This window comes from Sceloporus occidentalis, unplaced genomic scaffold (genome assembly GCF_023333645.1).
Source record: "Sceloporus occidentalis isolate IW3139 unplaced genomic scaffold, rSceOcc1.0.p SCAF_20, whole genome shotgun sequence".
Lineage (NCBI taxonomy): Eukaryota > Metazoa > Chordata > Lepidosauria > Squamata > Phrynosomatidae > Sceloporus > Sceloporus occidentalis.
In genome coordinates this window covers 234,770-262,690 of record NW_028317000.1, presented here as the reverse complement: position 1 = coordinate 262,690, position 27,921 = coordinate 234,770, and the positions used below count along the sequence as shown (strand labels likewise).

General features: G+C 40.7%; 2 protein-coding genes and 1 pseudogene across 3 annotated transcripts in view; 2 read left to right on the top strand and 1 right to left on the bottom strand.

Moving 5' to 3' along the window:
• Nucleotides 1–54: 54 nt before the first annotated feature.
• On the top strand, nucleotides 55–24,560 carry LOC149301689 (enoyl-[acyl-carrier-protein] reductase, mitochondrial-like). Of its 2 annotated transcripts, none has more exons than XM_089482728.1 (10): nucleotides 55–272; nucleotides 3,735–3,832; nucleotides 4,939–5,070; nucleotides 5,404–5,547; nucleotides 6,547–6,649; nucleotides 13,879–13,981; nucleotides 17,740–17,813; nucleotides 18,679–18,739; nucleotides 18,964–19,036; nucleotides 24,476–24,560. In XM_089482728.1, exons 1-10 carry the CDS (start codon nucleotides 100–102, stop codon nucleotides 24,490–24,492), a joined length of 978 nt encoding a protein of 325 aa, XP_089338854.1. In that variant the 5' UTR covers nucleotides 55–99; the 3' UTR covers nucleotides 24,493–24,560. The 2 variants fall into 2 exon arrangements, with proteins under 2 accessions (XP_089338854.1, XP_089338853.1); XM_089482727.1 differs by lacking the exon at nucleotides 24,476–24,560 and adding an exon at nucleotides 20,110–22,816.
• Nucleotides 24,489–27,921, bottom strand: part of LOC149301687 (putative transmembrane protein 244) — a 16,303-nt gene continuing 12,870 nt past the window's right edge. The window contains exons 5-6 of the mRNA XM_089482729.1: nucleotides 26,497–26,541; nucleotides 24,489–24,583 (exon numbers count right to left, since the gene is read on the bottom strand). Coding sequence (XP_089338855.1) covers nucleotides 24,489–24,583; nucleotides 26,497–26,541 — 140 coding nt within the window. The remainder of the gene's footprint in view (nucleotides 24,584–26,496; nucleotides 26,542–27,921) is intronic.
• Nucleotides 24,796–25,853, top strand: LOC149301688 (cilia- and flagella- associated protein 210-like; annotated as a pseudogene).

The window sequence follows — 27,921 nt, the reverse complement described above, 5'->3', positions numbered from 1 at the left end:
ACGTCACGCGCGCGCGGAAGGCCGTTTGGTGACGCGTATCCGGAGCGACGCGGGTGAGTCGTGGTGTCGCCTTCGAGGAGTTCTTAGTGAGTGAGAGCCATGGGCTTCGCGGCGGCTGCTGCTGCTGCTGCTGCAGTGCGGAGTAATGGTTCCCGGGCGCTTCGGCTTTTGGGCGGCAGCGTCTTCGTCTTCTCAGCGGCGGCGTTGACGACCGGAACGCGGCCTCGAGGGCTGGTCTATGAAGGGCACGGGGATCCTGCTCAAGTGTTACGGTAAGGGAGGGAGGAGAGGAGGAAGGAAGGAAGGAAGGGTCTGGCTGCTTTGGGCTTGGCCTGGAAGGAAGAGGGGAAGGAGGCTTTGATCAGGCCACAAGTGAAGGGGGTCTGGGAGTCCAAGTAGAGCACAAGTCGAACATGAGCCAACAGTGTGATGCAGCAGCTAACAAGGCCAATGCGATTCTAGGCTGCATCAGTAGAAGTATATTATCTAGACCAAGGGACGTAGTAGTCCCACTCTATTCTGCTCTGGTCAGGCCCCACCTGGAATACTGTGTCCACTTCTGGGCACCACAGTTTAAAAAGGACATTGAGAAACTGGAGCCATGTGTCCAAAGGAGGGCGACTAAAATGGTGAATGGTCTGGAAACCATGAAGGCCTATGAGGAATGACTCAGGGAGCTGGGGATGTTTAGCCTGGAGGAAAGAAGGTTAAGAGGTGATATATGATAGCCCTGTTTAAATATTTGAAGGGATGTCACATTGAGTACGGAACAGGCTTGTTTTCTGCTGCTCCAGAGAACAGGACCCAGTGGAGCAATGGATGCAATCTGCAGGAGAAGAGATTCCACCTCTACTTTAGGAGGAGCCTCCTGAGAGTAAGGGCTGTCCGACAGTGGAACACACTCCTTCCTCAGAGATTGTGGTGGAGTCTCCCTCCTTGGGGGTCTTTAAGCAGAGGCTGGATGGCCATCTGTCTCAGGGGATGCTTTGATGGAGAGTTCCTGCATGGCAGAAGGGGTTGGGCTGGATCAGGGCCCTTCTTGGGGTATCTTCCAACTATAAGGTTCTGGAGGCTGCAGCTGCTTTTGCTGTAGTAGATTCAGCATCTTCCTTTCACTCTTTCTTGACTGACTCGGTCCCTGCTGACTGGAGAATAAAACCAGCTGATTTTTGCCACTTTATATATTGCTGTTGTTGTGTTCCTCCAAGTCGTTCCCGATTTATGGCGACCCTAAGGCAAACCTATCATGGGGTTTTCCTGCCACGGGTTTTTTTCCCCAGAGAAGGTTTGCCATTGCCATCCCCTGAGGTCTCCTACTGGGTTTCCGTGGTTCAGAGAGGATCTGAACCATGATCTCCGAGGTTGTAGTCCAACACTCAAACCACTATGCCACATTGGCTCCCATTTTTTATAAGGAGCACTATTTTACTGTGCCATTGTATTTAATGAGACTCGCGCATCCACAGATTTGGGTATCCACAGGTGGTCCTGGAACCAAACCCCAGCGGATACCAAGGGCCCACTGTACAGCTTTAGTGCCCAAGACAGATAAGAAGTAAACAGGTGAGAAGTTCCTTCCCTTCTTTCCTGAGACATTACTTCACTTTTCTCTGCCATACCAAGGAAGCTGGAACCTTCTGACTACCTGCTATTCAATTACTTAAGAAATGGGCTGCAGCCAGAATAGTAGGTACATGAGGGAAGACATTTTGGGGAGGAAGCCAGGGTTGTTGTTAGCAGATGCTGGGGAAAAGTGACGTAAACATCACCTTGCAAAGGGATTTTGTAGCACCTTTGGGACTAACTGAAAGGAAAGTACTTCCAGTAGGCTACAAAAGCTCATGCTTCCAACTTCTTTCTTTCAGTAAATCTCAAAGGTGCTGCAAAATCCCTTTGCAGACTGGTTTTCCAGACAAACACAGCTGTATCTTTGAATAAGCATCACATTGTTTTGCTTTTGACTGGTGCCTATTGAAAGCAGAATGTGAGATTAAGTGGACCTTTGCCTGATAAAGAAAGCAATTTTTTGTTCGTTGTTGTTGTTGTGTTTGCCATTGGCATCCTCTGAGGCTGAGAGAGTGTCGTTTCCCCAGGGTCATCCAGTTGGTTTCCATGACCAAGCTGAGATTGTCTTCCAGTATCCTAGTCCATCTTCAAAGCATTACACCACACTGGCCCTAGACTCAAAGTTGGAAGGGGTCCCATGGGACATCAAGTCCAACCCCCAGCCCTACCCTCCTGGGCAGCAAAAGAACAGGTCTGCCCACTTCTCTCTGTGACAGCCCTTGAGGTATTTAAGTAGGGCAATCTGTCACAACTCATAGTTTTTGAGGGTTTCTTCAGGCTGTGAAACCATGTTCTAGAAGAGTTTATTCCTGATACATTGCCAGCATCTGTGGCTGGCATCTTCAGAGAATGCTGGCATGGAAGAAAGTGAGGTATATATACTGTTGGTTGAGAGGAGGTGATTTGCATGTTAATCTGTGTATTGTTCTGGTGTTAAATGGCAGGGTCTACAGGGTGTCCATTCAACACCAGAACAATACACAGATTAACATGCAAATTGCTTCCCCTCAACCAACAGTATATATATATACCCATTCTCTTCCAGGTCAAGCATTCTCTGAAGGTGCCAGCCACAGATGCTGGCGAAACGTCAGGAATAAACTCTTCTAGTACACAGCCTCACAGCCCAAAAAACCCACAAAAAAGTATGGATGCCAGCCGTGAAAGCCTTCGACTTCACATTGTCACAGTTCAGTTTTCTCTTCACCAATCTGAACATGCTCAACTCCTTCAACTTTCCTTATGTTTTGTTCTCCGTACTTCTTAATATCTTTGTTGCCTTTCTCTGAACCTGCTCCAACTTTCTTACAGTGAGGTGCCCAGAACTGAACACAGATAAGGCTTGACCAATGCCGAATATAGTAGTAATATATTGGGACTATTATTTCCATCGACTTTCTGAGATTTCAGGGATTTGTTATAGAAAAGCATCATCCACCACCTTTTATTTCTTTGGTTGCCCGTAGCAGATTGCTGCCACAATGTTGCTTTTATTTCTTTCACCATTTATTTTTACCTTTTCCACTGGTCCACTCTGATCACTCTTATGGATTTCTGTACAAATGAATTTATTTTTGACATGCGATGCTATTCACCTTCCTTTTCCTCTACAACTATTCTTTTTGAATAGGTTATCTCTTTCAGTTGTTACATTCCAGTCACTAGATCTCCATTTATAAAGTCATATTTGCCTTCATGTACTAGAACTTCAAGCTCATTGGTGAATAGACATCTAAAGCCTTGTTTGTGCTTAGGGTACCTATTAATTTACTGTGAGCTTTACTCTGAGTCTCATTCCCTTCCTCAGTTTCTCCTGTAGAATTCACCTCCTTGCATATGAAGCTTGCCTTTGGGCTGATGCTTCAGTTATCATCTCTAGTCCCCCAAAGATTTAGTTTAAAGCCCTCTTGATCAGACTTCCCATTGGTAAAAATTACTTTAAAAAAATTAAAATGTTCATAAAACAGCTGGTTTCTCAAATGGTAGGATAAGAATGCAGACAGAGCGGTTTAAGTGAGTATGAAACTTAAACAAGTACATGTGTTTTCTGTTGTGTAACAGTTGTTGGAACTAATAGACAAAGCTTTAAACTGCAGTATTGACTCCAGTGAAATACTTTGCGGATCACAGTAGAGGGAATATTACATTTCGTCTGTCTTTTGTTTCAGCCTAAAAGACATAGATCTGGGAGAAGTGGGAGATTTTGGAGTCCATGTGAAAATGCTTGCAGCTCCTATCAATCCTTCAGACATCAATATGATTCAAGGTAACCTTGCCTTGTATGAAGACTGCATCATTATTCTTCTCTATAATATTTATTTCTGTAATCCTGTCACTATTCATATCATTCTTTCATAATATGCTGTCAAATGGCTATGACACAAAAGATTTTCCAAATGTAATGGTATACAATGAGCTTACACAAGGTTTCTTTGTTTCACCTCCTAAACAGATGTTCTGTCATCTAGTGCTCCCTGTTTAACCTGTCTATCTACCCTAACCATATCAAACACTTGCTTAGTGTCATTGTCTGTTGTGGCAACTAATTTATTTCATTTTAATTTCTTTAAATATTTGACTTTTAAAAATTCATATCCTGCTTGTGGACTTAACAAAATCAGCTAATTGCCACAGTAGAAACAGAAAACTAGACTATTTAGGTCTTTGGTCCAACTGAGTTCTTCTTGTATTCATTCTGAATCATCTCAGAAACCATAGTGACTGAAAGGAGACTGATGATAGAATGTAGGGTTAATTTCCCAACAACCATGTAGTCCAAGTTCCTACTGGTGCAGAAAATCCATGGCTAACGCATTCCTAAAAGGTGACCACCCACTTACTGTTTTATAAACCTGCAGTGAAAAAACATCTTCCAATGTAGGGGTGATAAATAAGGAATACCCTGTGCTGCATATAGTTTCTAAATCCAAAAAAATAACAAGTTGAAACAAGCCTGAATATTAATTTATAATACAAAGCCGAATATAGTAGGAATATATTGGGACTATTATTTCCATCGACTTTCTGAGATTTCAGGGATGCCCGTAGAGCTCCGCTCAGCCCACTCCCTGGCCCAGTTCAAGAAGGGATTAAAGACCTTCTTGTTCAAATTAGCATTCCCAGACACAGGTTCCAGTTAGTCTTCCCCGCCTCTGACAGCAGTGGCAAGCTGGCCAGAATTGGTTTTAATGTGATTTTTTTTTAATTGTAAAGTTTTAATTGTATGTGTTATAATTTGTGTATTGTTTATATAATGTTGTACACCGCCCTGATTGCAAGAAGGGCGGTATAGAAATAAAACTTTTATTATTATTTATTATTATTATAATTCAAAACTGTTTGGATGTTAATGACATTCTGGTGATTTTGCAGGAAGTTACCCTATTCTTGCTGACTTACCTGCAGTAGGTGGAAATGAAGGAGTTGGTCAAGTGGTGAAAACTGGACAAAGTGTAACCTCCCTGAAGACAGGTGACTTTGTGATCCCAGCTGATGCAGGACTTGGTGAGCAAGACTCATTTTATTAAAACTGACAGTTATAATTATAACCCCTTAATGTTAAGAGACACTTAGGCTGCATAAGGAAAGAAAACACATTCATCAGGTAGCAGAACTCATCTGACAGTCTCATTTCTCCAGTTCAGAAAATGTTTAGCGCTCAACAAACAGGAAGAACTTTTAATTCTTATTGACATGCATAAAGGCAATGGAAAAGGTTTTGACACCACTGGAATTTTAGAAATTGTATTTTATGAGCTCCTCTCCATGTTACTTGAGCTGAAAATTTTAATTTAATGTGCCTTATAGCCTGAATTGTACTTTTATTTCTCAAATCAGGAACTTGGCGAACAGAGGCAGTATTTGCTGAGGAAACACTCCTGAAAATGCCACCTGATATCCCATTGGTTTGTGCTGCCACCTTGAGTGTCAACCCCTGCACAGCTTATCGCATGTTGTCTGACTTTGAAATCTTGAAGCCAGGTGTGTACAGTGTGCCAGAGTAATATACCAGCAGAGCATTTTCTACAGTACTGTTTACCTCAGTAGTCCACAGCCTTTGGTCACCAGAATTGATTGCAGTGCTTGGAGAAACAAATATCTTTTCCTCTGCTGCTCAAAGTCGTCTTCCTTCTTCATCTACTCCTACCGCTATTGTATATTCTCTTAGCAACCCCACATTATTTTCTGCATCTGTTTTATTTTTGTTCTGCACAGTTGATTAAATTATTGGTGGTCTAGGACTGTTTACTTTGCCAAAAACTGTCCTCACTGATGGAAATAATAAGGCATTTAAAACCTTTAAAAGAGTGACTGACACAAGATCTAGCTTTGCAAATTAGTAAAAAAAGGCTGTTGTTGCTGCTGCTGTTGGTGTCTTAACAGTAATTTCTGACTTACGGTGATCCTAAGGCAAACCTACCATGGAATTTTCTTGGCAAGATTTGTTCTGAGGGAAGTGTTTTTGCCTTCCTCTGAGGCTGAGAGAATGTGACTTGCCCAGGTCGCCCTGTAGGTTTCTATGGCTGAGCGGGGTTTCAAACTCTGGCCTCCAGCATCACAGTCCAGCACTCAAACCACTACACTGGCTCTAACAAAGAATGTTGGTAACTTTATATTAGCAAACATTGTATATAAGCAAGATGCTTTAAATAATCTGAAATATTGCTCATTGGTGACTAAAAATAATCTTATTTCAGATACCTCATAGTTGCTAATAAACTATACTGGAGACTGCTTTATCAGGAATTTCTGGACTCACTGAAAGAGGCCTTAAAGTATTTATAGCTTAAAATATGTTGGACATTTTAACAATATCTTACAATGCTTCACTTTATAGCATCTTGAACTGTGCCTTCTCCTTTTGTGGACCTCCCAAAATAGTGTGTATTGAGTAACAGACAGAAATGAAAAGCAACATCTTCAAACAAATGGGCAAATAAGGACTCTTTTACAACTCAAGATACATCTGTTTGTCTGCAGGAGATTCTGTCATCCAAAATGCAGCCAATAGTGGAGTGGGACAGGCTGTTATCCAGATCGCAGCAGCCAAAGGTATCAAAACAATAAATGTGGTCAGAGATAGGTGAGTGTATAATAAAACTGGGGGTTTGTAGGTCACATCTCGTACTCCCAGTCTTTTGGTTAGGCCCACCGGCTTCCTTAAGATACTGGTGTACTTGGTCTACTAGGTATGGGTATTTAGAAGAATGAGTAGGGAAAGGAGTATCTGTGGCCTCCTAAATGTTGCTCATCTGGAACTTCTACCATCCTCCTCCATTGGCTAGGCTATTTAGTCCTGATGGGAGTTGAAGTCCAACTTTACCTGTAGAGCCACACAGTCTATACATTTTTAGTCTTCCTTGCTTTTCTGCATAAAAGTACTATTAAATAGTAGCATCCTATTTATGAAGGCATTATAACTTGCATTTTGAATTAGACATAGAATGTAACCTTTGTTTTGGAAGTGTTCTTCTGTAGCCCTTTACAGTATAATTTCTTTTTGACCTGCTGATTTAAATATAGGTGAATGTAATAGCTGAGAGATGCCACATGCCTATCTCCCGAATTGTAAGCATGGAAGAAGTTAAGGGAAGGTGCAATCCAAAATGCCAAACATTCTCCGAACTTACTAGGTTGTGACCTAATGGTTCAGCAGTAAATAATAGCCTTGGCTAGAACTGCAGGGGGAGGCTTTGTGATTATTACAGCAAGTCAGCAAAATGATTGTCCTGCAAGTGGAGCGTTGCAGAACTGACTTTGGTTAGTGGCAACTGGACAATATTTTTAAAAATCTCAGTTGGTTGCACTTGGCAGTTCACATGTTCTGAACAGTTTGATAAATAAAGATAACAAAAGTCCAAAACACACTGCAGAAATAATCCACTTTGAGACTGCTTTAACTGCCCTATCTCAGTGCTTGGGAATTGTAGTTTATTGTGGCACCCGAGCTCTCTGACAGAGAAAGCTAAATGTCTCACAAAACTCCAGTTCCCAGGATTCTGTAGAATCAAGTCAGGGCAGTTAAAGCAGTCTCAAATTGGATTATTTCAGCAGTGTGTTTTGGACCAAAGTCACAGAATTGAACTTACTAAAATCTAGCCAAAGCACTGAGAAGAATTTCTGTATACTTAATGCATAAGTCTTCTCCCAAATAGTTCATTTCTCCAAGGAAGAAAGGCTGATCTTCTTTGTCCTTGTGCTTGGTGAGATCTAAACTTTTAAACTTGGGCTGCTGCTGTGGGAGGAGCTAGAAGCCTAATTGCAAAACAGGCTGGGAGAGGCGCATGCCTAACGGCACACAGATTTTGGATTTTTCTTGTATAGTCAAGGAGATTTTGGAGACCAGAGGAAAAGCTGACCTGAGAACATTGTTGGAGGCAAGGCTCCTTTAATTTTCCACATTTTCTTTTCTCTTTTATCCTTAAGGGGCTTGTGGGAACTTTGCTCAGAGGAAGTGCATCAGAGACTTGCCTCTGAACTAGCTAGTAGCCAGGAGCGCTGTTCATAACTAGAGTCCCAGTTGATTGAGCTCTTTAACAGAGGCCCACAGGGGTTCTTTACACTGGTGTTTAGCAAGGGAAGCCCACAGTCTTGTTCACTGCCTCCTTAAGACTTTTCAGTATGGACCCTGAAGGCCCTGCTGCAGTCACCTGTGACACTTGTGGGATGTTTGTATTCTTGCCTAGAGATGTGGGGAACTTCACCTTCACTAAGTGCAAGTTGGTGGCCTTGTCAGAAGAGAAAATACAGCAGTTGAAGGCCCAGGTAGCTACACTTCAACATCATAGGGAGAAAGAGGTTTTCCTGACCAGAACAGACCAGACGGTCCTGAGCGGGAAACACACAGAGGAGGTTGCTGGGGAGGAGGAGGTCACTTCACATACTACAGAAGTAGATGGTTGGAAGAAAGTCACACACAGAACTAGGAAAACCAGGGAACATTCTGGGAGATTACAGCTACAGAATCAATTTGAATCTCTGTCTGTTATCAGAGATGATGAAGAGCAGCAGGGACAGAGCAGGGGACCCTGGGAGTACCACCAAAGAGAACAGTCGCTGCTAAGCCTCAGAGGAGGTGTGTGGCGGTCATGGGGGACTCCTTGCTGAAAGGCACTGAAGCAGTGGTTTGTGGGCCTGACAAGATGTCTCGGGAGGTGTGCTGTCTCCCTGGGGCAAAGATCCGTGATGTGACAGAGAGGCTGACAAGACTTGTCAAGCCTACTGACCATTACCCCTTTCTTTTGGTTCATGTGGGAACCAATGATACTGCAAGGCACAGCCTTCAGAGTATCATAAGGGATTATGAGGCTCTGGGTAGGAAGTTGAAATAGGTGGATGCACAGGTTGTCATCTCGTCTCTTCTCCCAGTTGAAGGGCATGGTCCAGGAAGGGAAAAGAAAATAGTGGATGTAAACAACTGGCTCCGTAGATAATGCCGCCAAGAACGGTTTGGATTCTTGGATCATGGACTGCAGTTCCATGAGGAAGGACTTCTGGCAAGGGATGGGTTGCATCTCCCACCAGTTGGCAGAAACGTTTTTGCCAATAGTCTCAAGAATTTGATCAGGAGGGCTTTAAACTGAGTTATGTGGGGGAGGGAGACGGCAGAGATGGAGAAAATAGCCAAACTGTCATAGAGGGAACAAGACAAACAGTGCAAGGACCCAACAGTGGGAGAAAAAATGTTTGCACAGGCAGCAAGTAAAGGGAACACATGGTCTTAAATGTATCTACACTAATGCACAGAGTATGGGAAACAAGCAAGATGAACTCGGACTCCTAGTACAACAAAGCAAATATCATATAATAGGCATCACTGAAACCTGGTGGGATGAGTCTCATGATTGGAATGTAGGAATAGAGGGGTATAACCTATTCAAGAGAAATAGGCCAAACAGGAAAGGGGGAGGAATAGCCTTACATGTCAGGGACATTTACACCATTGAAGAGATCCAGGGCATCCATGGAAGCCAGGTGGAGAGCATCTGGATAAAAATTAAAGGGGAGGAAAACAAGGATGTTATGGTGGGAGTCTACTACAGACCCCCAAGTCAGATGGAGGAATTGGATGATGCCTTTCTAGAACAGATGACCATACACTCAGAAAGGAGAGATGTAGTAGTGATGGGTGACTTCAACTATCCTGATATTTGCTGGAATTCGAACTCAGCCAAATCCTCAAGGTCTAGCAAATTCCTCACTTGCCTTGGAGACAGTTTCATTGTCCAAAAGGTGGAAGAGGCAACAAGGGGGCCAGCTATTTTGAATCTGATCCTAACCAACAGGGATGGCCTAGTTAATGGAGTGCAAGGGGTAGGATCCTTAGGTGGAAATGACCATGTTCTCCTGGAGTTTGTTATACAATGAAAAGGAGAAGCCAGGCATAGACATGTCTTCTAGATTTTAGGAGAGCGGATTTTCGTAAACTTAGAGAAATACTGGGGGTGATCCCATGGTAGGAATACTAAAAGAGAAGGGAGTTCAAGATGGATGGGACTTTCTCAAAAGGGAGATACCGAAGGCACAATTTCAAACAGTTCCAATGAGAAAGAAAAATGGGAGATGTCTCACGAAACCAGGATGGATGACTAAGGAACTTTCAATTGAGCTAAGTTTGAAACGGAACATGTATAAGAAATGGAAAAATGGGGAAATCACCAAAGAGGAATTCAAACAAATAGCAAGCACATGTAGGGGTAAAGTCAGAAAAGCTAAAGCGCAGAATGAACTCAGGCTTGCTAGAGAGGTTAAAAACAATAAAAAGGGCTTTTATGGCTATGTCCATAAAAGGAAGAAGAAAGAAATGGTAGGGCCACTGCATGGAGAAGATGGCAAAATGTTAACAGGGGAGAGAGAAAAGGCAGAATTATTCAACAACTTCTTTGCCTCAGTCTTCTCAGAAAAGGAAAAGGGTGCTCAACCTGAGGATAATGGAGCAGAGGACAGAATAGGGGAATTTCAGCACAGAATAAGTAAAGAGATAGTACAGGAATATCTTGTTAATCCAAATGAATTTAAGTCTCCAGGACCAGATGAACTACATCCTAGGGATTAAAAGAGCTGGCAAATGCAATATTGGAGCCATTGGCAATAATCTTTGAGAATTCCTGGAGAACAGGAGAAGTCCCAGGAGAATGGAGGAGGGCAAACGTTGTCCCCATCTTCAAAAAGGGGGGAAAGGGGATCCAAACAATTATCGTCCAGTTAGTCTGACATCAATACCAGGAAAGATTCTGAAGCAGAGCATTAAACAGAGAGTCTGTGAACATCTAGAAAGCAATACCATAATCAGAAAAAGTCAACATGGGTTTCAGAGAAAGAAGTCATGCCAGACAAACCTGATCTCTTTTTTTGATAAAACTACCAGCTTGTTAGATGAAGGGAATGCTGTGGATATAGTATATCTTGATTTCAGTAAGGCCTTTGACAAAGTTCCCCATGACCTTCTTGCAAACAAGCTTGTAAAATGTGGGCTAGAGAAGGCAACTGTTACATGGATTTGTAATTGGTTGACTGACCAAAGCCAAAGGGTGCTCAACAATGGCTCTTTTTCATCCTGTAGAGAAGTGACCAGTGGGGTCCCACAGGGCTCTGTCCTGGGCCCAGTGCTATTCAACATCTTTATCAATGATTTGGAGGACAAAATTGGGGGGATACTTATCAAATTTGCAGATGACACCAAACTAGGGGAAGTAGCTAATACCCCAGAGGATAGGATCAAAATTCAAGATGACCTGAATAGACTAGAAAGCTGGGACAAAGCTAACAAAATGAAATTCCACATGGAGAAATGTAAGGTACTGCACTTAGGGCGGAAAAATGAAATGAACAGATAAAGGATGGGCGACACCTGGCTGAATGAAACTACATATGAAAGGGATCTGGGAGTCCAAGTAGTCCACAAGTTGAACATGAGTCTGTTCAACGCAGCAGCCAAAAAGGCCAATGCAATTTTAGGCTGCATCAATAAAAGTATAGTGTTTAGATCAAGAAGTCATAGTGCCACTATATTCTGCTTTGGTCAGGCTCCACCTGGAATATGGCGTCTAGTTCTGGGCACCACAATTTAAAAAGGATGTGGAGAAACTGGAGCATGTCCAAAGGAGAGCGACTAAAATGGTGAAGGGTCTGGAAGCCATGCCCTACGAGGATCGACTTCGGGAGCTGAGGATGTTTAGCCTGGAGAAGAGAAGGTTAAGGGATGCTTTGATTTGGATTTCCTGCATGGCAGGGGGTTGGACTGGATGGCCCTTGTAGTCTCTTCCAACTCTGTTATTCTATGATTCTATGAAATAGGCTTGCTCTTGTCCTCAATTTTCAAGGCTTCCCAGTTCCACCTCCAATTGCAGTGTTGGAATGTTTACCTCTATGTTTTTCTGCTCAAAATGAGTTTCTTCCATTTCTGCACATTTATATTGATGTCTACATTCTACTCTGCAGCCTTTTTGTTTTCTAAATATTTTAACTGTTTGGGGTTTTTTTTACCTAATATGCTGGCTGTTCCTTGCAGCTCTAGTGATGTTGATGGCTTTGTTTGTTTTCTAACAAGAATCCATTTTAAAAACTGAATGACTGAAAGACAGACTCCTTCTGAACAAATCTTGCGAAGAAAACCTCATGATAGATTCATCTTAGGATCACCCTAAATTGGAAAAGTCTTCAAAGCACACAACAACAGCAACTTTGCAACTTTGATCATTTTGGAAGAGGTCTTCTCTGTCTACATATGTGACAGGGAGAAGGGGGAAATGGCTCTTAAACACTTACATCTCAGTGGGCAATTTTACTGCTGCTTGAATTGTTTGTTATGAAATATCTTTTAAGTGTTAGGTATTTTATGCTGCTGATTTGTGGGGGGTTTTTTTTGTTTTAAATAAATGTTGCAGACTCTAAATTTTATAAACTGTTATTGTAATTAGAACCTTAATACCCTGAAGGCATCAAATTTGTCTGACCTAGGAGGATAAAGCAAGTTAGGCCTAGTTAATATTAGGAAGGCAGAATGCCAGGGAATACCAGATGCTGTAGACTATGTTTATAGGAACACAGTGACACCCCTGCTCTGAATAAATCTTGCCAAGAAAACCTTATGATAGGGTTGCAATAAGTCAAAGTTGACTTGAAGGCACATAAGAGCAAAAAAATGAGATATTATGTGGGATTAAATGTTTTGAAATGAAGCCTAGTCAATATGAGACATCTTTTTTATTAGTCAAGACGGATCTCTTCAGGCAGGCCTTCCCAGACTAAAATATCCCGGCCTCAGGATCTCCCCCCTCAGTAATGTCTCCAATGCCCCCTTTTCTTTTCTTTAGAACTGAAGTTGCAGTGGTTTATCGGTTGGTATTATTTTGTTTAATTTATTGTTGTTTTAACTAGTTATTGTGGTTTTAATTTAGATATGCAGTTTAATAACTTTTTAAGGGGGGAAGGAAATATATTGTTTTTATGCTGTAAGTTATTTTAATGTTGTAAACCGCCCAGATTGGTTCTCCACAAGGCGGTATATAAATAACATTTATTATTATTATTATTATTATTATTAGTCAGTCAAAAGGTTCGATGCACAATAATTCCATGGTCCTTTTCACATGTACTGCTGCTAAGTGAAGTATCCCCCACCCTGTCATTTGTACATCTGGTTTTGTGGCCTAAATGTAGAATTTTGCATTTGTCTCTGTTTAATTCCACTCTTATTAGTTTATTATTAATTAATTTATCAAGGTCCTTCTGCATTATGTTCCTATCTTCCAATGTGTTAGCTACCCCTTCCAGTTTTGTCATAGTATTGCTATATGCTTGTCCCAAAGAGGCTTCAGCTTCTTTGAACTTTTATGTTTATGCTCCAGTCTCCTCTTCTTCCACTTTATATACTAAAAATAGCCATAGAAATGGCTGGTTTTTGGAGGAAGAAAACAGTGATAGAAGTGTTCTGACAGGTAGCTGCCACAGTCTGATTTCTGGAGCTCAAACATTTTAAATTGATCTAATGTTTTTATTTATTGTGCATTGCTTCATGGGCTCTGATAATCAATTATAGATAATGCTTTGAATAAGTAATATAAAGAAGAGAAGTGGAAATTTATTCTGAGGAATCTGCTATAACCACTAAATGCCAGGTATGCAGGAGAGATTCTCATATCACTGATTGCTGTCTTGTGGTTATCTGAACAAGAACACTTACAATAACTTAGGCTTTTAGACCAATAAAGTGTTCTCCATCCATTCTCCACAGCATGGTATGGTAAAATGCAAATTTTGACTTGATCCCTTTTTGTTTTTGTCTCCATACTTTCCCAACCTGCTTCCTAGACCCAACTTCCAGGAGCTAATGCACAGATTAAAGTCTCTTGGAGCAGACCATGTCATCACAGAGGAGATGCTGAGAAAACCAGATGCGAAAGACCTGTTTAAGGTAGATATGAGAATTATTTTCTGGGAGTTTAAGATATGGAGGGGAAGATAGGGTTATTATTATTATTATTAACCTTTATTTATAAAGCGCTGTAAATTTACACAGCGCTGTACATACAATCTTTTTAATTGGACGGTTCCCTGCCCTCAGGCTTACAATCTAAAAAGACACGACACAAAGGGAGTGGTGGTGGGGAAGGGGCCTCTCTAGTAGGATAATACATATAAAATACATAGCAATACAGGAAATGATTCAATAAAACAGACAACAAAAGAACATCGAATAGCAAGTGACAATTATGCAATGCCTGGGAACGCTGCCCTGAACAGGATGGTCTTCAACTCCGTTTTGAAGCTGGTTAAAGAAGTGATGGCCCTTGTGTCTAGCGGGGGGAGAAGGTTCCAGGAGTGAGGGGGCAGCGAGTGAAAAGGGCCGAATCTGAGATGGGGCAGAGGAAATCCTGGGCTAGGACAGCAGACCTTGAGTACCAGAACGGAGGGAACAACGGAGTGGGAAGGTGAGGAGAAAGAAGGTCAGATAAATAAGGAGGGGCCAGCCCATGGAGGGCTTTAAACGTCGACAGCAGGAGCTTATACTGAATACGGAAAGGGAGCCAGTGAAGGGATGACAACAAAGGAGAGATATGGTCAGAGCAGTGGGCGGATGTGATAATGCATGCAGCTGAATGCTGGACACAAATTAAAGGGCGGAGGTGAGAAAGAGGAAGCCCAGCCAGGAGGATGTTACAGAAATCAAATCATGATACCACTAGGGCATGGACCAGGATCTTGGCAGAAGAGGCAGAGATATGGTCGGATTTTGGCAATATTGTATAAAAAGAATCTACAAGCCTTGGCTGTGGTCTGGATCTGAGGGATACACGACACAGAAGAATCAAAGATAAAACCAAGACTGCGGGCTTGCTGAACTGGTTGAATAGAAATGTTGTCCACAGAGAAAGAAAAGGAGTGTTGAAGGGTGGACTTAGGAGGAAAGACAAGAAGCTCTGTCTTGGACATGTTGAGCTTCAAACGCCAATGGCGCATCCACTGCGAGACAGCTGTGAGGCAAGACGAGACTTGCTGTTCAAGCCTTGGAGAAAGGTCAGGGGTGGAAAGATACAACTGGGTGTCATCGGCATACAGATGGTAGGAAAAACCAAAAGAGCTAATGAGTTTACCTAAGGACAGTGTGTAGAGAGAAAAAAGAAGGGGACCCAGAACAGAGCCCTGGGGAACTCCAACAGATAAGGGAACAGGAGATGAAGTCAGGACATCTTGTTAATAAATGACTGGATATTTTAGTCATGACAGTATCTCAAAGAAAGATGCAAGATGAATGAGAGAAATAACATTGCAAGAGATTTCGTGTGGCCACTGGATTCAGCTCAGAAACAGAGAAGGGATCTTCTTCCCTACAATAAACTTCTGGATTTAATCTGACTATGGTCCTGAAGCAGCAAATACAAGATAGGTGTTCCACTGTGAGGTGCTTGCTTAACCTTTTTGTTCCTACAAAACTGAAAACTCTTTTCTTCAAGCTTAATCTGACTTATTATACCTTTGACTTTTTTGAGATGAAGTGGTCCAGATGGATAGTCAGGTTACTGCAGCACTAAGAAGTTGTTCCAGGGTAGCTAGGGAAATTGTAAGGCTGCTTGACACACACCTCATTGTGAAAACGTTATGTTGTGGATAAAAGACATAAAGAGTTGGTATAGCAACATATCCACCCATTCATACAAATGTGAATCATTTTGTTTATTATTTATTTATATATTTTCTCATCAGCAAAAAAACTAAAGGGGTTTATAGTTTAAAATTTCAGCTTTAGTTACAAGACACAAAGAGAATATGGAGGGGGAAAGAAGCAAATATATTTGAGTATCAGGGTTTATTTTAAAAATTATAGCTTCATAACGAAGCTCAGTAATGCAGAAGTCTTACAAGGCAAAATAGAATTTTTACTATCTTGGGTAGTAACATTAGCTGTGGGCATTTTTGGATAGAGGTAACTTTACTATAGTGATCAGTGCACTGAACCTCAAGACTTGAGTGTTACAAAGGAGGGCAACTAAAATGCTGAAGGGTCTGGAAACCATGTCATATGAGGAATCACTTAGAGAGCTTGGGATGTTTAGTCTGGAGAAGAGAAGGTTAAGAGGTGATATGATAGCCCTGTTTAAATATTTGAAGGGATGCCATATTGAGGAGGGAGCAAGCTTGTTTTCTGCTGCTCCAGAGACTAGGACCCAGAGCAATGGATGCAAGCTGCAGGGAAAGAGATTCCACCTCAACATTAGGAGGAACTTCCTGACAGTAAGGGCTGTCCGACAGTGGATCACACTCCCTTGGAGTGGAATCGAGTCTCCTTCTTTGGAGGTCTTTAAACAGAGGCTGGATGGCCATCTGTCGGCGATGCTTTGATTGAGAGTTCCTGCATGGCAGAATGTGGGTTAGACTGGATGGCCCTTGGGGGTCTCTTCCATCTCCATGATTCTGGAGGCAGCGGCTGCTCTTGCTGTAGTAGATTCAGCACCTTCCTTTCGCTTTTTCTTGACTGACTTGGTTCCTGCTGACTGGAGGATAAGACCAGCTGGGTTCAGTAGGATTTATTTGCAAACCAGGATACACACTGAACCTCAAGACTTGAGTGTTACAAAGTGTAGGGTCTCTCTTAAGGATAGTCCAGAAGCGACTAGGCATCTAAGTGGGGCAGCTTACTGATAATGTATAACACCTCTTCTAACGAAATTGCTCTGGCTGCCTGTTTGCTACTGGACTATATTCGAGCTTTTACTTATTTTTTTAATTCGATTATATTAGAAGGGAAAGAAATAAAGAGGAAAGATATAGTAAAAAAAGAAGAAACAAGAAAAAAGGAAAGTATCCCTGTTCACCCATGAAAACCTACAAGTCACCCTCTCTGAGCCCCAGAAGATGGCAAGGACAAACCCTCTCTGAACAAATTTTGCCAAGAAACCCCCGTGATAGGTCCACCCTATGGTTGCTGTAAGTCAGAAATAGCTTGAATGCACACAGTAGCAACATAGGATGTGAACAAGGGCTAGGCATTGATATAGGCTGAGCATATTTCCAACAATACATTTTCTTGAAGGTGATTGTCTATAAAATATACTTTCATGTGTATCATATGCAGCTAAAGCAGTAAGACCTAACCATTGAAACTAGATGGTGAATATTTTTGTTTCCAAACATAAGTATAAATCTTATTGCAAAGCAAAAACACAGGATGCAACAACAGTGTTCATCAGTTGAATTCCACATTACAAGAATATAATTTAAAAGAATATATGCAATTACAAATGTCAAAGATTTTTCTAATACAAAAGTAATGCATCTGTCTTATAAAGCCATTCATTCCTTGAGGCCATCTAGAAAGACTCTTGCCATGACACTCTATATTTCCAAGGTCTGCTCTGCTGCCATTTTTGTGTCAATGCCAGTTAATGGAAGACTTCTTTCTAATATAAGATTTGATTCAATAATTTTAATTCTTTCTAGTGTAGTTAACCTTCTATTTGTAAATGTATGATAATGTAAATGTATTATGGTTGGATGTATCATTTTCTGTTGTATGGTTTACGACTATTGTATACTGCTTTGAAATTTTTGGATACAAATGGTTTATAAATACTAGTAAATAAATAAAGTTTGATAAGATCTAAATATTTCAGCATGAGCAACAGCTTGGTGGTCCAAAAATGACTTTGTCTCCTGTTAAATCTGTTTCTCCAGAAAATCCCTAAGCCTATGTTGGCTTTGAATGGCGTAGGAGGGAAAAGTGCTACTGAGTTGCTGCGTCATTTGCAGTAAGTGTAGTTGTTGTCAGGTATTCAGGGACTTTTAACTATTTAATTACCTGGGCATGAGCGCTACAAGCAGCCCCTTTTTGGCTGTCTGTTTCAGCCCTTAGTGATGCATAGTGTAGGTCCACTGAAATTGATGGGGCCAGAAAGTAACTCAAACTCCACAATTTGAAATGAGATATTATAATAATAATTAAGCCTGGGTTTATTCAATTTTAAAAATACTTGTTTTATGTTTCTTAGTCTTTATAAGTATTGTATTAGTTTATTTGTATTTATTTTAACTTACATTGCAAACTGCCCTAGTATAAATATTTATGAAACTTGGGATATCAATGACTCATATAAATAAATGCTGAATAAAGAACTATTGGTTGCTGCTGGAACCATCTGTTCACTGATGCAGCTTTGCAAAATTTTGATGTTTGTGCATGCATGAACACATGTCCTTCTATTTTTGAAGAAGTAAGATACTGGAAAAAATGGAAAAGCATAATTTAGATGTCAAAAATACTTTCAAGTGATACAAGACTCCATCTTCTAGCTATCTTGATTGCAGTTGTGTTAAGCATTATTGCGGCTGTTTAGCTTGGCTAGCATTTGGAAGGGAATATAAGGGAGGCAAAAGGAATGCAACATCTTCCTTGCTGAGCTGACAACCCCCTAAACTCCAGTCAGTGCTAATGGGCCTGTTTCCTGCTGTTTTCTCAATTAAGATAAAGGAATTGCATAACTTCAGGACAGCCATAAAGGGCACCTTTGTGCTATAGCTGTTTGAATGTGGTGCATGGAAGGTATTGTTTATTCCTCTCTTTAGTACTACTGTTGATACTCCTGATCCTAAAGTTATAATTGACTCTTCCCATAGGCATAAAGGGACCATGGTTACTTACGGTGGGATGTCAAAGCAGCCTTTAACAGTTCCTGTGGTGAGTAGCTATGTGACGTCTGGTATATTTGATTTAAATGCATTCTTTTGTCAGTAGTTTAGCCTTATTGTATATATCCATCATGCTTTCTTGACAACATGCTTTCTTCTGAAGAATAACCAGGTCTTAGAGCATCTTCTTGCATGTAGAATTAGTTTATACTTAGATTTCTGAAAGACTATTGTAAAACATTTGTGAACTATAACTCTTCATCATTTCTACAGAGTGCATTGATCTTTAAGGATGTGAAGCTCTCTGGCTTTTGGATGACCCAGTGGAAAAGGGATCACAGCTGGAGTAAGTGACATCATGTGCAGTAGTAAAATAGGACTATGGAGGAAAGAAAAGGAGGAAGTCTCATAGTGCAACGGAAAAGCATGTGTCATGTGTGAAAAAGATCACAGATTTAGCCTCTGGCATATCCTCATAGTAAATCCAGATGGAGGCATTGGTTGACTATCAGTTGGTTGACTTTGTATGTCTCTCCTGGCCAGCGTAAGATGTTTGCATAAGAAAATCTGCACTGCATTAACTGATATGTGAACTTGTACTTTTACATGCAGGCTGCCCCAGTGGGCAAGTTCATTGGGTCTAGTACTGCTCTGAAACAAGTGTCCCAAAGTCTGCTTCCAGTTTTGTAAAAACTTTATTTGAAGACAAAACTGGTTGTAGGGATTATGCAAGGGGAAATAATGCTTTCTGGCTACTGAGAATAGAGTTGTTGTTTTTTAAAAAAACACTGAAGAAGTATTTATAATTGTGTAAGAGTGGGGATGGGGATTCATTGAGTTCTAAATGGGGTGGGAGCCCATAGGCTGTGTTGTCTCTCCAGGATGAGGCTCATGGGTTGGAATAAGTAAAGTTCTACTTCCCATGTACCTTTTACATTTCGGATCTGGTTTCCCCAACCACCACTTTGCACTGCTATTGTTTTTTTTTATTATTAACATAAGGTTGCTTTTTTATTTTAAAAAAACAGCTGATTACAGAGAGAGAGAGAAGGAATTGTACAACAACAAGTAAAGATTGATTTTGGTCGCTTAGAAGCAGGTAAGTCAAAAGTGACACAAGATTTTCAGAGTATAAATTCAAATTCCAGAGCAGTTTGAGTTTGGGCATAATGCAAAGGACACATGGGCAGCCCTTTGAACTATGCCCAAACTCAAAATGCTCTGGAATGTATACTCTGAATAGGTGGTGTCACTTTTGACTTGCCTGTTTCTAGGTGGCCAGTTACTGGATGTTATTATTGTACAATTCCTTTTTCAGAGTCACCCTGCTCTGAACTTTTTTTTTTTGTTCTAAATTTAGTAGTCTTGAAATGAGGAGTTATTATCTGTCTCTTCTGTACTTTGTTTCCTGCATTACAGACAAGGAGAAGCTGAAAGACATGATCACAGATTTGTGCAATCTCATTCGTATGGGTCAACTTACTTCTCCAGCCTGCCAAGAGGTCCCACTGGCAGATTATCAGGAAGCTTTGAAAGCCTCCATGGAACCATATGTATCAGCCAAACAGATCCTCCTTATGTGAAACAGATGTTACAGGATAACCTTACAGAACTGGTTCCAATGGAATTCAGTTCCCACTAGCCTTAATGCTATTGGGCCAGAAAACTGGACAATTTCATAGTCCCAGGACCTGTGGCATGATGGAGAGAAAAAGAAGTGGACTACAGATGTATAAATGACCTACTCTGTAGGTTTTCAGTGTATAAACTCAGTAATAATGACACCCTTGTTCAGTCATATGCAAAGAGATGTTACAGGATCTTTGAGACTGAGAGAAAAAAAACGTTGCAGAATAAGCTTTTGCAGACTGGGTCTACTATTGTAGATTGCATTGATGAAGTCGACCCAATCTATGAAGGTTTGTGCTACAAACTTTTTTCTTCTCAGTCTCAAAGGTGCTATAAGGCTCCTTTGCATACTATTCCTAACTAGCACCCCTATTCAATAGTAGTAATGATACAGGAGATAAAAGCTGTATTCTACATAATCAAGGAATGCTCATAAGTCTTGTGGCAAAGTGATAATAGGGACATGTCCTTGGACTAGTCTTCACCCTGATCTGCAATGTGTATAACATACAGAGTGCTCACTACCAATGTATGTGATCAAATTTCCTCAGTTTTGGTGTTGCACAACTCAGCAGTTCATTAGAAGTGGGTTGCTTTTCATTCCTCATGTAAGAGATTTATTTTGTTGAATTTGCTGAGTTCTGCACATCTAACATATATAGAAAATTGATTCTGCAGACAGATTGCATTTTGTACATTGAAATGTTACTGTACAAATAGCACGTATTCCCTCTTTATCCACCAAGTATGAGCAACTGTATGTGGATCAAGAGCCAATTTTCCTCCCTGATTTCCTTATGGGTCCCTCTCCCCTACTGTTTTGAATAGGGTTTCTGATATGGTTTTCAGGTAAATATTGCCTGAAAATCCTGCATTAAAAAGAAAACTTACGGACACTTTCTGCAATATAAGAGTGCTCTGACAAGTCACTTCTGTAACTACAAAGTGTTACGTAAATACTTCAGTGTAAATACTGTTCTAAACTATCTTTGTGTCCTCATCAGACACATCTTATATTTCATATTTGATGCAAGGTTGGAATGAATTATATAAGACCCAGAAAGTGTAACAAGGTGCAGAACAGCTTAGGGAATGTAAGGCATATCTGATTGGGCTTTCATTAGCTTTTTGTGCCTGAAGCAGATTATTAATCTGTGAGGAACAGCATAAGACTTAGACTGCTGCTTCCAGTCCACCAACACTTTTCTTGCATTTCTCACTTACAAGTGACTTTTCAGGTGGCTGTGATGTGAAAGTGCTTGGTCTGAAAGATAATTTTGATGGGGTTAGGTGCAGTGTGTGATCCTCAGGCATTTCTTCCTGATCTGTATATAATACAGAAAAGCAGTATTCAGAATGGTTATTTATACCAAGATGGCTGTAACTGGAGACATAATACTTGGTTGCAAATCTGTTCCTTCAGAAGCATACAGTGGACATTAAAATGTTAATCATATTCATTTCCACTAAAACTCTAGTTCTGATCAATGGTAAAAATTTTGCTTTGGCTTAGTGTCACTCTTGAAGCCATTTAGTCACACAGAGTTGCTGTATCAGGCTCAAATATATATTCGGGCACTGATTTATTAGCTTAAGTGGTGCTTTCAGGTATAGGAAAGTGTGTGTGTACATATGCTTAAAATGTAAATTCCTTTATCTTTTGTCAAACTGAGTACATGGACTGATTGTGATGACAAGATAGAATCTACCATGGCCAATCCTACCCACTAACAATAGGATGAACAATCCAATGAAGAAACTTTGCCTTCCATTGAGTGCCAAACTTAGCAAAATCATCTAAGAATAAATCTGCTAAGAGTTCTTTTACTACAATGAAGTTTCTTTGATTAACAAATTACAGTGGACCCTTGTTATACGCTGGGGTTTGGTTCCAAGATCACCCGTGTATAACAAAATCCGTGTATGCTCAAATCCCATTAAATATAATGAGATAGCAAAATGGTGTCCCTTATAAAAAATGGAAAATCAAGGTTTGATATTTGAAATGTATACTTTTTTGGAACATTTTCAAACCATGTATGCTTGAATCCGTGTATAAAAAATCCGTGTATAAGAAGGGCCGACTGTACTGTTATTTATCCAGACAGTTCTACCCTGCAAAGAATGGCATCCAAGATGACTAACGATCAAATCAAATAAAGCACAAACAACCAAAACATAAAATTAAACATACGATTTAAAAATATTAAATACAATAAAGAATTATACATCCAGTTAAAAAGGGGGAAGGCTTTCTCTCGGACCCACCACTATCCAGACTCTTTTGGTGATGACACGAGAGAGAGAGCCTTCTCGGTGCCTGCACCCAACCTCTGGAATTCCTTTAACTCCCTTCCATGGCAGACTAGGCTGGCCCCCTCCCTGCTTGCCTTTTGATGTCAAGCTAAGACATTTTTATTTAAGCAGGGAGTTTAAAACAAGCAGGCCACAGTGATATTTATATTGAGCATGTGTATTTCAGATGATTTTAACTTTTTAAAATTTTATTGTAATGTTTTTTAAATCTGTGAGTCGCCTCGGGAGAATTTCCCAGGGAGAAAGGCAGCATATAAATGAAATAAATAAAAATAAATAAAAGTCCCATTCACAAGATCCTGCATGAAAAACAAAAACAACGGGTAAGGGGCCAGTCTAGCATCCCTTGGAAGGGAGTTCTGCCATTTGGGAGCAGCCATTGAGAATTATGTTTGTATACCATTGTACATACAGATATAATTCAATTAATAAAGTAGATTCTATCAAACATTCTTTATATTTTATAACACCCTTGAGGTAGATGGTGAGGTTGGCTTACTTGCTGTGCCTTTTTCTCTTTGAAGATTCTCACACTTGCCTGCATCGCTAGGAAATCACCAGTTGCTAAAAGGAGAAATGAGCCTCTGTCTGAATGCTGGAAGTGCTCATTAATCTTTGCGTCTAGAAGAGAAAAAAGAAATCTCCCTGCTTTCCTTGCAATGACTGAAGAACGCTACAGAGGGAGCTCCGTTTCCTTGAATGATTAATGAGCGCTTCCAGTGTTCAGACAGAGAGGCTTATTTTCCCTTTTAGCAATTTTTGGAGGGAGATTTCCCAGTAATGCAGGCAAGTGTGAAAATCTTCTTTGTCTTCCTGTTCATGCATTCTCAGTAAGAGATTATTTAGGCAGCTGCTGTTTGCCTAACCTGTTGTAGGCAGGCACACCCAATTACAACAGGATCAACTACAGACGAATCTAATATCCACCTCATTCTTTACTGGATTGTTTACTGCAGACATAGTACTGCAACTCAACACTGCAAATCTGTGTTACTCCAGCCCAACTTCACCATCCTTCCAGTACCAATGCAGCTTAAAATGTCCAGCTGGGCAGAAGGCAAGGTAGACAAGGGAGGGGTTGGGCAGGCATAGAAAGAATAACATGGAGTATTTTGACCAGAGGCTTTGTTGAGGTATGCCCGTATTCAGAACTGCAGTTTGAGATTGGGCAAATTTAGTATATGTGTGTTACAGGAGGTAGTATTTTACAGGCATTTGTCTTTCTCACATGCACACATTCTGGAAGAAATGTTTCCAAAATGGTGTTTTCCATCTTCATTTTTAGAAGAACTTGGATTTAAAGCAATTATTGTTCTAAATTAAAATATGCCTGATTGAGCAAGGGCACCATTTGAATTATTAAGTGAATCAATTAATCTAATCAAATAATTGTTAAATACTGGAGACTATTGTGTCACATTCCGTTTAGCCTGGAACTGTTTTATACCTCATCAGGATTTTTGTCCCTCTAGTCAATACTTGACAAGCAACAATTCTCCAACAGAAGTCTTTTACATGTAAGCCTTATCTGGAGATCCTAGGGGCTGAACTTGGAACTTTCTGTGTTCCAACTATGTGCTCTGTCACTGAGATATGGTTCCTTTCTCAATGGAAAGGGGTGCCATCAATCGTTTATATCAGCTTGTTTTGTGTTGTTTGATAACTTGAGGATATGCCACTTCCTGCTTGCAGTTTAGAAAAATAGGTGTCTCCTTGTTATTTATGTGGCCTCAAAGGTTGAACAATTCTTTTTATTGATAATAATGGAACAACTTGCCTTTGTAAATTCAGTTGGGCTGCAAGAGCTGATATGATATTCTTTCTTTCATCTTGACCTAAGGTTTTCCACAAGATTAAGACAAGCTGTCCCCACTAAGGTTGTTGGCACTGCAGCAAGCTAGATAAATCATGACCTCTCCACTACCAATCATGAGGAAGAGACCACTGGCTGCAAGAGAGGAAACAAGATAAAGTAGCATACAAAATATTTCACTCAACCTTCCCCTAGTTGATTTATTTTCAATATTTATTTCTCCCACATTCTGTCTGGCAAAAGCCCTTTGAGGTGACTTAACATTTTAAAAAATTAACACAAGACAGACTTTTTTCTAAAAGGGGGGGGGGGGCAGGTAGCTTTAAAAACTTGCTGTTGTGTAACGGATGCCTCCATTATACTGTGATACCCCTGTCTTAAAGGAAAAAGATGCTCAGATTGAATATAACAAGAAAAAAGAAATCTATACCTCTATAAGTTTGAAGAAATAGAACGGGAACATCAAAAAGCTATACAGAAAGAGGAGGAAAAGGCCAAGGAACGCCGCCTGAAAAGACTGCAGCTTAACAAGGATCAATTAGAACAAATAAAAGAGCATGAACATCAAGCAGAAATGAACAATATAAAAAGATAAAAAAGGAGAAACGATCCAGGTACTGGTCAATTGGAAATGCTGCAGAAAGAGGAAAAGGAGAGTGAGAAGAAACTTAAGCGTAAGCACATCCATCAGGCATATGTTGCTGAGCAGAAAATTCTGAGAGCTATAGAAAAGCAAAAAGAAGAAGATAAAGTTCAAGCTCATTATCAAGCAAAGCGAGCTATGGTTAAGCTGAGAAGAGAAAAGGAAGTGGAACTGCTCAGGTTAATGGAGGAACACAGAGAAAATATCAGCAAGCACCATCAACAGATGAAACAAAAAACTGATGATGAAGACGAAAGAGAAATTGCAGAGACAGAAGAGGAGCTTGAGAAGGAACGTGAAGCTAAAGAAGAAAAGGACAAAGCTGATCTCAAATCCATCAAAGATTACAGAATTAGTGTGATAAAAATGAAGGAAGAGAAAGAAAAGCAGGAAAAACTGGAAGCTCAAGCTATACTTCAGGGATTAATAGAAGCAGACAGGATCTATCAAGAACTGGAAAAGGACAAGAAACACAGAAATCATTGTTCAAACTTAAAATTACAGGAAGCCCATGTCATGCAAATAGCTGAAAATCTGTCAAGAAAAGAACATGAGAAGCAAGACCTAGAATATCAAAGACAAAAAGAACGTATTGCACTATGGAAGGAACAGGAATTCCAGGAGTATGCAAAGAAAGTCATTGATAAGGCATCCAAGACAACTCACCATCGTTACCCGCTTTATAAAGCAGCAAATGAAGGTACTGCTGGTGTGAGTGGATCCATTTATCATAAACAACAGCTTCAGTCACAGGATAAGTAGTTTAGCAATTTAACATTTATTGGTGACACAGCTCAAGAAATGAGGCTCTTAAATGAACATGAATACGGTAACACTAAGGGACGACTAGGTTTTCCATGGTAACACCCCTCTCTTGTTTTGAATGTTAAAATTATGTCTAATGCATTTTGAAATATTCCATTTTGTGAAAAAGAGAGTAAGAAATTGGCAAGGTTGGGGTAATTTAATAAAGGTTGTAAATGGCTAATTATATTATATACTCCTCCCTCCATAACTGTCTTCTTCCGGCCTATGAGGGGGTTGACCAGGCAGGCCCAGCTCCACCATGGCTAGCCTGGAAGAAGAGCCCTCCCTCCAGTCCATCTGCCTTGGTCCAGGCCTCCAAGGGAGAGAAGAATGCTGGACCGGATCCCTCCCCCCCTCACCAATCCCTTCTCCTTTTGTGTCGTGTCTTTTAGATTGTAAGCCTGAGGGCAGGGAACTGTCTATTATCCCCTCTGTTGTAAACCGCCCAGATTCCCAGTGATTGGGCAGTATATAAATAAATCCTATTATTATTATTATTATTATTATTATTATTATTATATACAAAAAAATTGGAAAATCAATCATAATAAACAATGTGTAGAATTTTGAAAGAAAAAAAAGAATATGACATCCTTACCAAGAGCTAGCCACCACTGCCACACAAAAGGTATTTCGTTCATCACTGTAAAAAGAGAGAGAAGCCATTAGAAAAGTTAGAATTGTATGCCAGCAGGACTATACTGGAAACTAACTTGGTAAGGAAATAATAACCATGGATGAGGACTGGGACATGTTCTCTTCCTACCTCTGCTGCTTATATTTTAGGGAAGCGAAGTAGAGGTATTTGGCTCTCTTGATATTGCTGGAGTACAACTCCCATCAGCCCCAGTCAGTTTAGCCAATGATGAAATATTCTGAAAATTGTACTTCTTCTTTGTGGTCTCTCTGACTCACACAAATGAGCTATCTGTGCCTGTACAATGCATAGCTCCAAACCTATTACCTAAGCTTTTTGGTGGTAGCCCCACCTACTCTCTACATAGCTATCCAGTACACTTCCACCTAAGCCCTCAATTCATCTTCATCTGCTGCCTCAGCAGCAACAGCATTGAAAGAACCATTGAGCTATTGCATCTCTGGATTTTCAGCTAAACTATCTTTGACCCTCTCTTATAGATCTCAATATGGCTTTGTTCTGGACTCTGTTTTTGGCTTGGCTTGGACTGCTCACTTGGTAACATTTCTGTGGCTTGGCAGTTTGGCTTACAGCTGCTTATCCAGTTCCTTCAAAATGTGTCCCTCCTGTGGAGCAAAAATCCCTGAAAGGGACAGACATTTGCATTGCCTTTTGGGCCTTGACAAAGGTCACAATGCGAAGACTTATGTTCATTGCAATTTTTTCACACCTCAAACACATAAAAATTGCTTGTCTAGGTTCAAAGCCCTCTTGTATGAACAAGCAGTGCCAGCCTTGGACAAACCTTATTATTCACACCATGAGTGTTAACCACCTTGATCTTCTTTGGCCCTGATGGCTTCTGGTTCCTCAGTCTGGGTGACTCTGAAAAGATCTCTTAAGATCCAGCCAGAGAAGATATCTCCTGGACAAACACTATCACACTCTTCTCAAAGCCACTTTGAGATGTTTATGCAATCACCCGGTCTACGCCAAAGATGTTCCAGCTAAAACGATTCCTCCAAAGCCCACAGTAGCAATCACCATGGGATGCCTCCATGGAAGAATGGGGAACTAGCCTGGGAAGCTCCTCCATGAGGAGTCATTGGTCACCTGAGAAGAGATGCTCTCATGATGCTTGCTGTGGACAAGGCATTTTAAGCCTTGGAAACTCTTTTGTATAGCAAAGTTGTTCAGGTAGTCTCTGACAACACCACTACTAGCTTAACTAGCAAGGAGCCACAAAATCAACCATTTTGCTCTGGTTCACATTCCATCACTGAGACTGGTGTATTTCCATCTCGGCAATCCACCTGCCAGGAGACGAAAACATATTGGCAGATGGTCTCAGCAGGTCACCAGTCTCGTGCCACAAGTAGAGAGACC